We start from the raw sequence: 12,122 nt of genomic DNA, 5'->3' as shown, positions 1-12,122 counted from the left end.
CTCATGGTCCCATTCACTCCATGTGAAGCCCAAGGCATCAGAAAAAACAGAACATCCTGTCTGTCAGCCCCAGGAAAATGCTTTTCCCATGCCTCAGGGTCAAAAAAAGAAAAAACCTTTCAGCCCAAAGACTCCTTAAATACCTATCAGCACATTAGAAGAAAAAGTAATTTTAAATCTTGGAGCTCAAATACGGGGTGGCAGGGAGGAGGGAAAGGACAAGAGGCTTGGGACTTCCTCGGAGTCAGTTAACAGTTCCCCCAGGTCATCTGCTATCTGAGGGGGCTTGGGGCAGGTTCTGGAGCATAGCTCTCCACGTGTCTTTAAAGCAGCGAGCTTTACAGAGACCCTCAAAGGCAACTTGGCCCCAGCATGCTTTTCCGACCCAGTTTATCTCACCCAGAGCAAGCGTCAGCCCAGGTAGATGAGACCACAAACCCGAAACGGATGTCTGACAGCCATCTGAGTCCTAGGGGATGAGAGTTCTGCGAAGAGTCCAGAACTCTCCACAGAGAGGTTAAAGATGAAAAGAAAGATGGAGATTTCTAGCCACACAGCTCGTCCCCAAACTGGAGGGGACACGGCACAGTAGATGCACTGAACTTCCATGGTTTAAGGGTAAGACTGTCAGGAGACAGCTTCTGCTGCCCACGATGTGGTCTGCACTGGCCTAAACTGCCTGGGTGTTTTTAACCCTCCTCCTTCAGAGCAGTTCATTTCATATAAGATGTCTCTTCCGGGACACTCAGAAAGAGCCAGCGATCGAAAAGGAATGTGCTAAGACCTCCATTGCCTTCTGTTTAAAGTGCATTTGGGTCCCTTCGATGATGTATAAATCATGGAAGGATTCACAGGCAATCGCTATAAAGTTCTTTCTGATCTAGCTCCACAAGGGAACGGGGATAACACAGACCACCCAGCTTCCTCAGCCCTGAACGCTGTGGCTGGGTCCAAGCCCCACTTTGTATATAGGGTATTTACCAATAAGGCTGCTAGGTCCAAGCTGAAATGACTGAAGAACTGCAAGATCCGGGTGGTGCCTCCTGGACCTGGGACCCCTGTAGGGCAAACATTATGGCAGACTCTCTCTGCTGGCCTCCAAAACTTCAAGCCCACTGATTAAAATACAGTCAAGAAAACAGAGCAAGCCTCAGCTCCCTCTGGACACTTATACCCCAAGAAAATGATGGCTTTCAAACCTGTTCCTCACCCAAGAAAAGTAAACTCAATTCCCTACTTCTGGGCACATTTCTGTAGAGGCTTCGTTGCACTCACACTCAACAGAACAATCAGTTGTCCCCAAATTGGACTGCCATGCAGTTGCCCCCCACATGAGACTGGGTATTGTATGCAGGCCCTTGGAAGATGGCAGGAAATGCCTGCCACCTTGGACTGGCAACCCATCCAGACAGATGTGCCAGATCCCAGCAGTTGCTTGCGCTTAGAGCCCCATTCTGGGCTTTGTAGTCTCCCCAACAGCTGGATGTTGGGGATGTGAAGGGCTGCATTTGGATACAGAGGGTCCCAGAGGGCTGAACCATGACTAATTTGAAAGCCCGGCATCATCTCTACCACATCATTGGCACCAAAGAATTATAATAAAAGACTGGAATTTCCATAAACAACCAGCAGCATCCGATGCCCGCATTTAGGGGAGGGGGAATCACCAACTCAAAGGTTTCTCCCCTCAGAGGAAACCAGACCTGGCTGAACTTGGCTAGGAAGACATTTCCACACCACATGGTCACACACAAAACCCAGCTAACAGTGGCTGTGTCTACTGCTGAGACACTGCAGTCGAAAGCCACCACAAGCCAGCATAGCCCACAAGCCAGGGGCTTTGTCATCAAGACCCTCAAAACCGACGGTTCTGGCATTTGTGTCCGTTCCATCCCGTTACAGAATCAGAACCTGTCTGTGGCCTCTGAGATGTAGATTAGCTCACTTCTGGGACGGCAGACAAGAAGCCACAGACCTGGGGGTGGGAGTGGGGGGGACACTTGGCTACGCACACACATCTATATGTGGGGAGAAGCGGTCCAGGACTTTCCTTTGCTTTTCATCCTGAGACCAGACAGAGGACTTGAATACCACTTGGGCTACACGCTCTCCAACAAGCCCCTGGACTATTTATTCCAGCTGCAGCGTGTATGAGGAGGCCAGGGAACTCCAAATGCTGCTCCATCACACATGGAGGGAATCTATCAACATGTCTGCCATGAGCAATCAAATCCCACACTCAAATCTATCTACCAAAGATAACATCCTACCAAACCTACCCTCACCAGACAGACCCTGACTGAAGGTGAGGAAGCTGGGCCCTGCCAGCGCCTCCTGGGCAAAGAACAAACAGAGAATTAGCCAAATAGGCATGCTGGTTACAGGAAAACACGCTAGCTGAGGACCCTTGGGCAAGGGAGGAGTTGGCGGTTCCTCCTGTTGCCTGCTTGTCCCCAGACATTTGATCCCATTATACAAAGCTGCAGGCTTTTCATCTCTAAAATTAGCCAAACAGAGGTAAATACAGTATTCCTAACTGACAGTATTTATCTCCTAAATGGTTTTGGCAAGGCAGATTGCTCCCTGGGCAAGGAACACAATCCAATGTTATTGTCACTTGAGTGGAGAGAAACGGGCCACTAGTGATTTGCTGGATTCCACCGTGTTGAGGAGTCCCTGATCCCCTTCATCCACCCCTCCACCCAGAGGAGATTTTCAGCCTTCTCATTCACCTGGCCCTCTAGCACTGCGTATTAAAGACGCATATTTTATATCAGGAGAGGAGGATCGAGCAGCTTGTTGGCAAGGGCAGCTGTATTCTCAGGACCTATTAAGATTCTTTGTAGAAATTTAAATACCTCTGTCAGGCAAACAAAATCATATCAGGAATCATAGAATTTCATTGCTAGAAAGAGAAATGAGATTAAGCCACCCACGCGCCTTTCCTAGAGCCCTCAATAAAACAGGAGCGCATTTCAACAGCCTCTCACTTCCGGTCTGAAGGGGCCCCGCAAGAAATCTAAATGAATTTATATGAGAGAAAGCCATCATGAGGAAGGCTTTTCAATCAGCCTAGGTTGTGTGCAACTATAAGTAAATGGCGCCTACTGGAATGTACTGACCCTTAAAATAAAAATAATAAATAAATTATATATATATATACATATCAATATCAGAAACGTTCAGAAAGAGGGTCTATGGCAAGAAGTTCAACTCTACTGAGCGCTGGCCCCTTAAAAAGCCGTTGTCCTTTATTAATATTTAGTAGAAATGTATAATTGCAGATGTGTGCTACTTGGGGTTTTATGTCGGGAGGCGGGCAAGGAAGACAGGTTTATTACAGCCATGAAATATTAAACAAGCATAGAAGAACAGTAGTTATAGGCCCTCCACTAGCCAGGGAGTGGGCAGCCGGAGCACTGGCTGCACAAAGCGGGCCCCTATCAATTTACAGTACCCTTGATTAGCACCTGAGGAGCTCGGCGGGTTCATCTTCCTAAGGCTCAGAAGGCACATGAAGGCATCCAGACTGTGTTGGGTAACACAGGAAAGGCAACTCAATGCCGGCTGACTTTCCCAGGGAAGTTCCGAATGAGACTTCATATTTCTGTCTCTAGTACAGGAAGGTTAGACAAATGGTCCCCCCAAGCCAAGGCTTAGCCAGGGCAAACCTTCCCTCCTCAAGTCCACCCTACGTCCAACAAAATCTAGAGTTCCACTCCCGCCTGCCTGGTTATTTCTCAGCCCTGCTTGTGTTCCTAGGGGAACACAGAGGAGCATGAAATTCCAAAAATGTCTCCGGAGTCTCTGTAAAAACACTCAATTTCCAAAGGAGGGGGGAACCGGACAAGGTTTGGGTGCGAATGCATGCAGAGGCGGTTGCAACCTCACCGTGTGTAGAAGACCCTCTGACCGCAGGGTCTGACATTCAGAGCTGCCAGCAGAAAGAGGAAAGTTCAGTGGGAACAGACTCGGTATGGAGGGAGGATAATTCCCGTCTTGATAATCATGCAGAGCAAAGGGAGAGGGAAACGGATTTTTTTTTTCACGTCAGTACCCATGATCTATCTCCTATCGGTTTCCCTTCCTTTGAGTCTTGAAATACCCCATTTCTACAATATTCCACATAGGTAGAGGTCTGGCTAACTATCTAAAATCTGTTTTGTCTTTGCTGACATAACAGAAGCCTGAGTCACCTCAAAGTCAGGTTGGCTCACCCTGACCTTTCCTCTACTCCAACTCCGTGGAAGAAGCCTCACGCGTGGGCATGGAGTTTCCTTACGGAAAGTTATCTGTCCCGTTGGCAGAGAAGTAAGAGCCAAGTCATCTAGAGGAGCTTTGTTGGTCTCATCACCACATGACCTCTGGTCCAGACTTTTAAAGAACTGCAATGGACCAGTCAAGTTTGCTCTTCTCCCAAGGACCGTCTACAGCCCAAAGAACTAGCAGGACACATACATGGCTGCAGCTCCCTACTTGTGATGTGCCTGAGACTTCTCCAGCATGGATCACTTTGTAAAACAATGACTTAGTATTTTGTCATCTGAGCAGAGAATTTCAGAAACTGAGTTAATATTTAATCACATTAGTACTGGCGTGTTTTACAGCAAGACAAAATAAAATATCATTACAGAAATGGCCTTTGCCTCGGAGGGCAGTGGAGGGAAGTTCTTTCTGGGCTGTAAGGTGAAGGCCTGTCAGGCCTCTGGGTATCCCCACTCCAGCTAATGGGGCTACAGGACTTTTAAGGGAAAAAAAAGAACATTTTTCTCATACTTTTATTCCCCCTGACTTATTTCAAAGTGGTTCTCTTCACTGGTTTTCAGCTAGGGTTCTCAGAGGCTGACAGAAAGCCGTGTTTATTTATTTATACAGCCTGTATGGATGGAACTGTGGGGTGTTATCGTAATGAAAAGTTTAATCATCCTTATTTACTGCCAGTAAGGGAGACAGGGTCTGAGAGACCTTATGAAGCCCCAGCTTGCAGCCCATGCAGCTGCATTTTAAAAAACCTCACTTGCCAGAGCGATCTAGGGTTCTAGCCTTCCTACATCAGAATAGGGAACAAAGGAGATCCAGTGGGTGCCCCCTCCCCAGGCTTGGGAGGCAGCCAGCCCTTTGGACACCAAGAAAGTCTCTAACTCCTCACACCGGTGGGCTTTCCTCCAGTTTACAGGAAGAATCAACCCAAAAGCAGCTGGCACATGCATCCATAAATGTATGATCCTGGGACACTGAAACAAGCTAAAAAGCATTTCTATATCCACATTTCAGTGCTTGCAGGCTACGCCTCTCCCGTTGAGAATGAGGCATGAAACTACATTAAAAAAAAAAAAAAATCTCATTAAAACCTCCAACACTTCTCCACCTACTAAAGTCCTTCCAAAGACTGGAAGGAGAAATACTAACCAGTTTTCTTTATTAATTCTCTAATTTTTGAAAACTTTTCTCACCCCATTTTGGCCAATACGTTCTTAATTGCTGGAGGTAGCAGGCTGGGCCAGAAGTGAAAGGGCTGAGTTCTCTGCTAACTGACTATCGATTGTGCTAGATCGAGATGTTATATACAAGAAAATAAGGGGGTGGCGGGATACCCCGTCCAACTCCATTTTCAAAGCCAGAGTGGGGGGGGGAAGCTGGGGGTCCCAAACTAACCAATTTCTGCCCTTGCCTGGAAGTAGTCTGTAGAATGCTGATGCAGGGCTTGGTGTCTGCCGTGCATGCTAAACACCAGGCTTCAAATGAGAGCGCGCGTCTGGGCATCACAGGCTGGGCAGTAGGGAGGAACAAAGAGAAAAGCAGCCAGGCCACACTCAAGAACCAGAAACCTAAGGAAGACGACCCAGACAGAGTTCCAAATCACCCAAACTCTCACCTTCCTTTTCCTTAAAAGGGACTATCACATTTTCTTAAAACCGACCCTCCCTCCCGAGGATATACTTAAGACATAGTAGACTCTGGAAGGGTTCAACCCCGAGCAGAAAACTGAAGAGGAGAGCAGTGAGCAAGGGTACATTTTTGAAAGACGTGGGCACCCTGGTAATAGTCTACCGAGCAAAACCTGGAGAAGCTAACTAGGATTTAGAAACAAAGTAAGGACAGGAGAAAAAAGACAATGTTACCAATTTTTAAAAGCTACTAGCTATGTTTTTTTGTTGGTGGTGGTTTTGTTTTTTTGGGTTGTTTGTTTGTTTGTTTTGTAAAGAAAAAAAAGCCCCATTATAACAAAAACTTACTGCAGCCTATTCATCTCTGGATTTAAAAGCTGTTAGCCTACCCCTGTCCTTACCACCTTAAAGGCCTCCAGGCCTGGAGGAGAAGGGGTGCTCTGAATGCAAATGAGACCTGGGACTGGACATCTGTCACCAACGCCAAGTGAGATAGTGACAAACGAAGGTCCTTTGTGCCTTAGGAATACATAGTCACAACCCCAAACACAAATGATGTCTTGAAGGAGTGCTGTGGTTGCTGCCAAACAGAACCTAGCCCAACCTTCATACTCACTGTCAAATAGATACACCTGAGACTGTGGTGGTTGCCTAGAACCCTGGGCAGGTCCCCAGGTGTTTTGCTTTTCCCGGATGAAACTCTCCAACTTAAATGCCCAAAGAGCTATTCTCTAAAAACAAATGTCCAATGAGGCCTGGCCTCCGAGTGACGCTGCCCACACCAGGGCGGGGACTTTGCAAAAGTATTACCACCCAAGCCAACTCCAGCTGAAGGCTAAGGAGGACAGGGTGGCAGCCCCGCGGCATTCCAGATGTCCTGGCAGAGAGGGGTCCCAAACACTTAAGCAGAGGGGCAAGGGTCTTAGTGTGAAATAGGAGGGGCCCAGCTTCTCCAAGACCTGAACCCTGAAAAACTCAAAAAATCAGGAGGTAGAAAGCATAACTATAGATGATTCTCCAAAGGGGGGAAATCTAAGTTCTTGCCACCAGGAAAGCCAAAATCTACCTGACAGCCCAACAGTGTGCAACCAGAGAGTCTGAGTGGTGATGAAGAAGGCCAGCCTAGGCTAGTGATGACACCAGAAAACAAGGAAGGCGCATACATATACCTTCTTTGTTGTTGGGGTTCTGGGACTTGGCCTTCTCCCAGGGCGCCAGCGTCTTGTCCTCATCTCCACCATCCACCAGGGCCTTGTCAGGTGGCATGTACCAGGTAGTGCTGTGTTCTGCCATCAGGGAGTCCAGGTCGATAGTACTCATGGCGCTCTTGACTGCTTCGGAGCAGCAGCTACCCAACTCGCTGTCACCGTTCTGTGCTCCTGAGGCCCCTACAGCACACTCGGCTTTTTTGCTGCCCTTGAGCCCCAGGGGCTGGTCCTCCGAGATGCTAAATTGTTGTCTCTGCAGCTGGATCTGGGCTTGGAGGATCTCCAGGGGATGAATCTCGTCAGGAGGCTGCGCACCGCTGCTGCTCGTTGGGGTCCGGACCTGCTCCAGGCCTGGTGTGCCGGGATGTCCGGTGCCCACGCCCCCACCATAGCTGTCAGGGGTTGAGGTAGAGGTAGACAGGATGCCCAGGCCCAGGGCGGAAGCCTTCGGTGTGTGTTCCCCAGCGCCCACCCCTCGAGGAGGGAGTTTCGGTGAGCTGGTCACCAGGGGACTTCGGCTGGCTTTGGCCAGGGCTGTAGTGTTGTCAGAACTGGATGACACTTCGTCCTCGTTCGCATAACTTGTGCTCACCTCATCAGAGGCGAACTCACCCACGTGCGGGGAACTACCATCTGATTTGGCTGTGCTGTCCAGGGACGCCATGAGGTCCGGCTGGTCCCCAAGGAGAAGCTCGGCTCCTTTGCCCCACGATGGGGACGTAAGGGCCTTCTCATGGGGTGTGGGGCCTCGGGCCTCGTTCACTGAGCTTCCCCCAGCGGCTGAGCCAGGAGCCTGCTGCTGCCCCGGGCTCACCCCTGGTGCGCCCCCACTGTCTGGAGCTGTGGAATATTTGTCGAAGAAGGTCCCGGGGCTCACATGACCACTGTCCCGTTTTCTGCGTCCCCTTCCCCGGCCACTGCCCCCAGGGACAGGCTTGCCATCGTTACCCGACGTTGATTCCAGGGTATAATTGGGGGAGAGACTGGTGCTGTCCCCCTGGATGGGAGGGTTGGGCGGTCCTGAGGCTTTGGAGCCACCACCACTGGTCCCGGAAGGGCCTCCGGGTCCAGGGGCCCCAGGAGTAGTCCCTCCGGGGAAGTAATCCGAGCCCGGGTTACCGGCTGCAACCGCGCTGTCGGGCTCGTTCTGGCTCAGTTTCCTCTTCCCCTCGGGTGGGTTCTTCTTGTTGAAAGTCACGTTGAGGTTAGGAGCACCCAGGCTGGCAATCATGTTCTGGCAAGCAGTGGAGAGCGCAGCCAGGCAGCTCTGGCCGAACAGGTTGTCCTTAGAGCTGGGCTTGTTGAAAGACCCCAACGACAGTGCGCCCAGCTTACTGGCCGAGTTGCGCTGGCTGGGTTGGAAATCTGGCTGCGGCGGGTAAGCGCCCCCGCCAGCACCGGAGCTGCCGCTGCCCGCGCTCGGGGGCGAATTCACGCCTGGAGCGCTGTGCGGAGTGGCCTGCCGGCTGCCTGAACCGAATGGAAAGCCCGGCTGGCCCCCGAGAGCTGGCGCGGGGAAGTCCGGAGGCGGAGGCCGTCGCTCCGACGGAGCGTTTGGCAGTCCCACACCGGCACCGGGCGACTGCAACTGGCCTAGGCCAGCTAAGCTGCCCCCAAACTGCAGCCCGGGCGAGGCCAGTGCGGGCACGTGGCCTTCTCCTGGCATCCTCAGAGGCTCCTGCAAAGAGCCTCGGAAAAGCACCCCTGAGCCACCTGGAGCAGGGGGAGGCGCCAGAGCAGGGTCGTGCGGGCCGCAGTCAGTCGGCAACCCCGCGCCGCCCATCCTCCGGGGCAGCAGGTCGCCGGGAGGGTGTGGACCCGGGAACCACGCGCTCTCCTGCGCCAGGTGGGGCGCCTGCTGCTCAAAGCCACTCAGGCGCCCGGCACCTGCGCTGCCCCCTTCGCGCTCAAAGTTCGTCTGGGCCAAGCCGCCCACGGAACCTCCGTGGACCAGGCCGCCCTGGCCCACGTCCCCAGGATGGCCTAGCTGGGCCAGGTTGGGCTGTCGCAACCGCTGCTGCTGGTTCCGGGACGCCATCTGTTTAATCATGAGGGCCGCATTCTGGCGTTGCTGTTGCTGCTGCTGCTGTTGCTGCTGTTGTTGTTGCTGCTGCTGCTGCTGTTGTTGCTGCTGCTGCTGCTGCTGCAGGGACTGGTGGTCCGGCCCCGGGTGCTGCAAGGGTGGTCCCGAGGAAAAGCTGTCCGGCACAGGCGGTGTGAACTCGCCTGGGAGGCCTGGGTAGGCAGAGGGAGAGAGTTGGTTGTCTAGGGTACCGTTATGCATGCTGCCATTCCACGAGGCGCAGCGGTCCACGCCTGCGCTGCCCGGAAAGTCAAAACGCGGCCTCTTGGCCACGTTCATGTAAGGGGGCGCATCGAAATGCTGCAGCCTCTGGTTGGGCGCCTGCTGAGGAGGGGGATGCTGCATGCTGAAGACAGGCTCAGAATATGGGTGCATGCTCCGGTTCTCTAGCCGATGGATGGGATACTCGAACTGAGCATGTTGACTGGGCAGCATGGGGCCCCCGTCCTGCAGGCCGCCACTGGGTGTGCCAGCCTCACCCTGCTGGGGCCGCGGGAGCGCAGGAGGGCAAGAATTCTGTCGAACCAGAAGTCCCGGTGGCGGCGGCTGCTGCTGCGGGGGCGGCTGCTGCGGGGGTGGTGGGGCCTGCTGGGGAGGCTGCATTAGCGGGTGCCTGGAGCCCACTGCAGGCTCCAGACCCACAGGCATCTTTCGGGCCCCGCCAAACCTCTCGAAGAACACTCCGTGCTGCGGTTGCTGCTGTTGTGGAGGCGGCTGGGGTGGCTGGCTGTGCATTTTGGACAAACCCACCATGCCTGAGGCTCTAGGCATGGCAGAAGCACCCGGGAAAGCGCCCCCGGGAACCTGGCGACCCGCAGCATAATGTGGCAGCTGCCCTTCAGAGTCAGAGGGTGAAAACATGTCAAAATGTCCTGAGGGCGGCTCGCTCGGGTAATTGTATTCCAGGGAATCTACGGCTCCTTGGTTCGTCACCCTCCGGGGCTCCAGGCTGTGAGAATCCGAGCCGCTAGAGGCGGACAGGCCGTGAAAAGAGGCAGCCCGGTTAGGGCTCTGGTCCAGAGGCAGGCACGGGGCAGGCACGGCGTGGCCCGAGGTGCCCGAACTATGGAAGTCCGGGAGGTTTCCTGGCCGCTGCGGGCCGAAGCCCTCCGGCCCCTGGCTCTCCGCCATGTGCTCATAACTCTCTGCGAAGGGAGGCTGGCTGCCCAGGCCGCCCGCTGCACCTCCGTAGCCAAGCAGCCGGCCCCCGTGCAGACATGAGGCACCTGGATCCGGACCACCGAAGTTGCCCCCAAAGTGGGGGTGATGCTGGTGCGGGTGATGGCCTCCGGGATGGCTGTGGTGAGGCTGCTGACCGCCGAAGAAGCCATGCACAGGCTGCGCCTGCAGCCCCCCTGCGTGCAGCTCGGAGTGGCTGCGCGCATGAAAGCCGTAGGGCTCCATGTTCAAGCCCAAGATCGGGGGTTCGCCCAGAGCGCTTATTGCAGGGTCCACGGGGCCAGTAGGAGGCCCGGCGTGGAAGGCAGGAGCCTTAAAGTGGGCGTTCATGCTCAGTCCGGCTTCGTTAAAGTTCCCCTCGCCCTGACCAGCGTGCCGGCTGTTGATCTGGGGCTCGAATTGGTCCAGCCCAAACATACTTGGCGGGGGCGGGGGGGGCGGGGGGGGGGCGGGAGGGGATCAATAGGGCATGACAGCCTGCTCCGCCGCGCGCCTCCGGCCAGGTACTCGCCTCAGCCGAGGTTCCGGCGCTCCGGGACGTTCTGCACCGCGGGGCGCAGCGCTCACTGCCGCCCGGCCCAGCGCGCGGGCGCTGGCTAGGAGCTCTCTCCGCTGCTCTTCGGAACCTCGAAATCGACCCAAGCGGGCCTCTCACGTCTTGCGAGGCCGCGGCGCCTCCTGGAGCCTTGTCGGGGGGCCCATGCCCCGGGTCGATGGCACGGTCGCGGGTGGGTATGCGGAGAGGAGACCTGGAGGCCGACGAGCTGAGACAAAAAGTTAGATAGGGGGGAGGGAAGGGGACGGAAGAGCAGAATGATCACCTCTGGAGTCCGCGGCGCGGCGGCTGGGGCCGTAGCGGAGCCCCTTGGTCCTTCCCCTGCCCCGAGTCCCCGCTCCCGGGCCGCACCGGCTCCCGCACCTCCGGTCGGCCGCGGGCGATCGGCGGCGAAAGCCTCAGCGGCTCGGAAGACGGGCTGCTCCGCTCCTCATCGCCGGTGCTGGATTCACAGCAGTAGACGCGGGCGCCGGAGCGGGAACGCAGGCTGCGGGAGACGCGCGGCTCCGCGGCTCCGCGGCTCGGGCTCGATCGCCGGTCGCCGCGCGAGTTCGCGGGAGTCTCGGGCCGCGCGCGGGAGGGGAGGCGTGGGGCCGGCGGTTCCGAAGCTGTGGTTCCCGCCTCCGCACTCCACGGGTCCCCTCGGACCCGGGAATGGGCCGCGCGGGCGAGCAGGGCGCGCGGGGCGGGCGAGGCGCTGCGAGGTCCGGGATTCCGCTCCGCGTCTGCCTCTCGCCGGCGCCGGGAGAAGCAGCAACAAGTTTTGCGTTTCAGCAATCCATTCCAGCCATTACCTCTGCACCAATCAGCGCCGCCCGAGCGGGCTCGGGGGCGGGGCTCGCTCTTAAGGTGGTCCCGGGTCCCGGCTGCGCAGGCCCGGCCACCAACCCGCGCTACTCCGGGTCCGGCGCTACGGCGTTGGGGGTGCGCCCCAGGTGCCCCCGGCTGGGGAGGGCGCGAGCCTAGGACGACGGCGGGAGCCAGGCTTTGTCCGCCCCCTTCCCATTCACGCTGTTCTCAACTCCCCACCCCCAACCGGAGCCAGCGCGACCTGCGGGGTGGGCAGGGGGCGGGGAGGTGGGCGGTGAGCTGTGCGGGGCGCACAGACAATGGGGTAGCCTGGCAGAGTCCCCGGACGCGCCAGGGAAAGTCGCTAAGTGTCGCCTGTGCTGCAGCCCGGGGCAGCGCCCCAGGGAGCCGGCCCTGGC

At 55.7% G+C, this 12,122-nt stretch overlaps 1 protein-coding gene across 1 annotated transcript in view; it reads right to left on the bottom strand.

The window, feature by feature from the left end:
• Mn1 (meningioma 1) overlaps positions 1 to 11,641 on the bottom strand; it is a 39,731-nt gene extending 28,090 nt beyond the window's left edge. The window contains exons 1-2 of the mRNA NM_001081235.2: positions 11,278 to 11,641; positions 7,058 to 11,122 (exon numbers count right to left, since the gene is read on the bottom strand). Of these exons, the coding sequence (NP_001074704.1) occupies positions 7,058 to 10,775 (3,718 nt within the window). The 5' untranslated portion in view covers positions 10,776 to 11,122; positions 11,278 to 11,641. The remainder of the gene's footprint in view (positions 1 to 7,057; positions 11,123 to 11,277) is intronic.
• Between the last annotated feature and the right edge of the window lie 481 nt (positions 11,642 to 12,122).

Source organism: Mus musculus, chromosome 5 (genome assembly GCF_000001635.26).
Source record: "Mus musculus strain C57BL/6J chromosome 5, GRCm38.p6 C57BL/6J".
Lineage (NCBI taxonomy): Eukaryota > Metazoa > Chordata > Mammalia > Rodentia > Muridae > Mus > Mus musculus.
The sequence above is the reverse complement of the archived record's forward strand: the minus strand, read 5'-3'. Positions and strand labels throughout refer to the sequence as shown.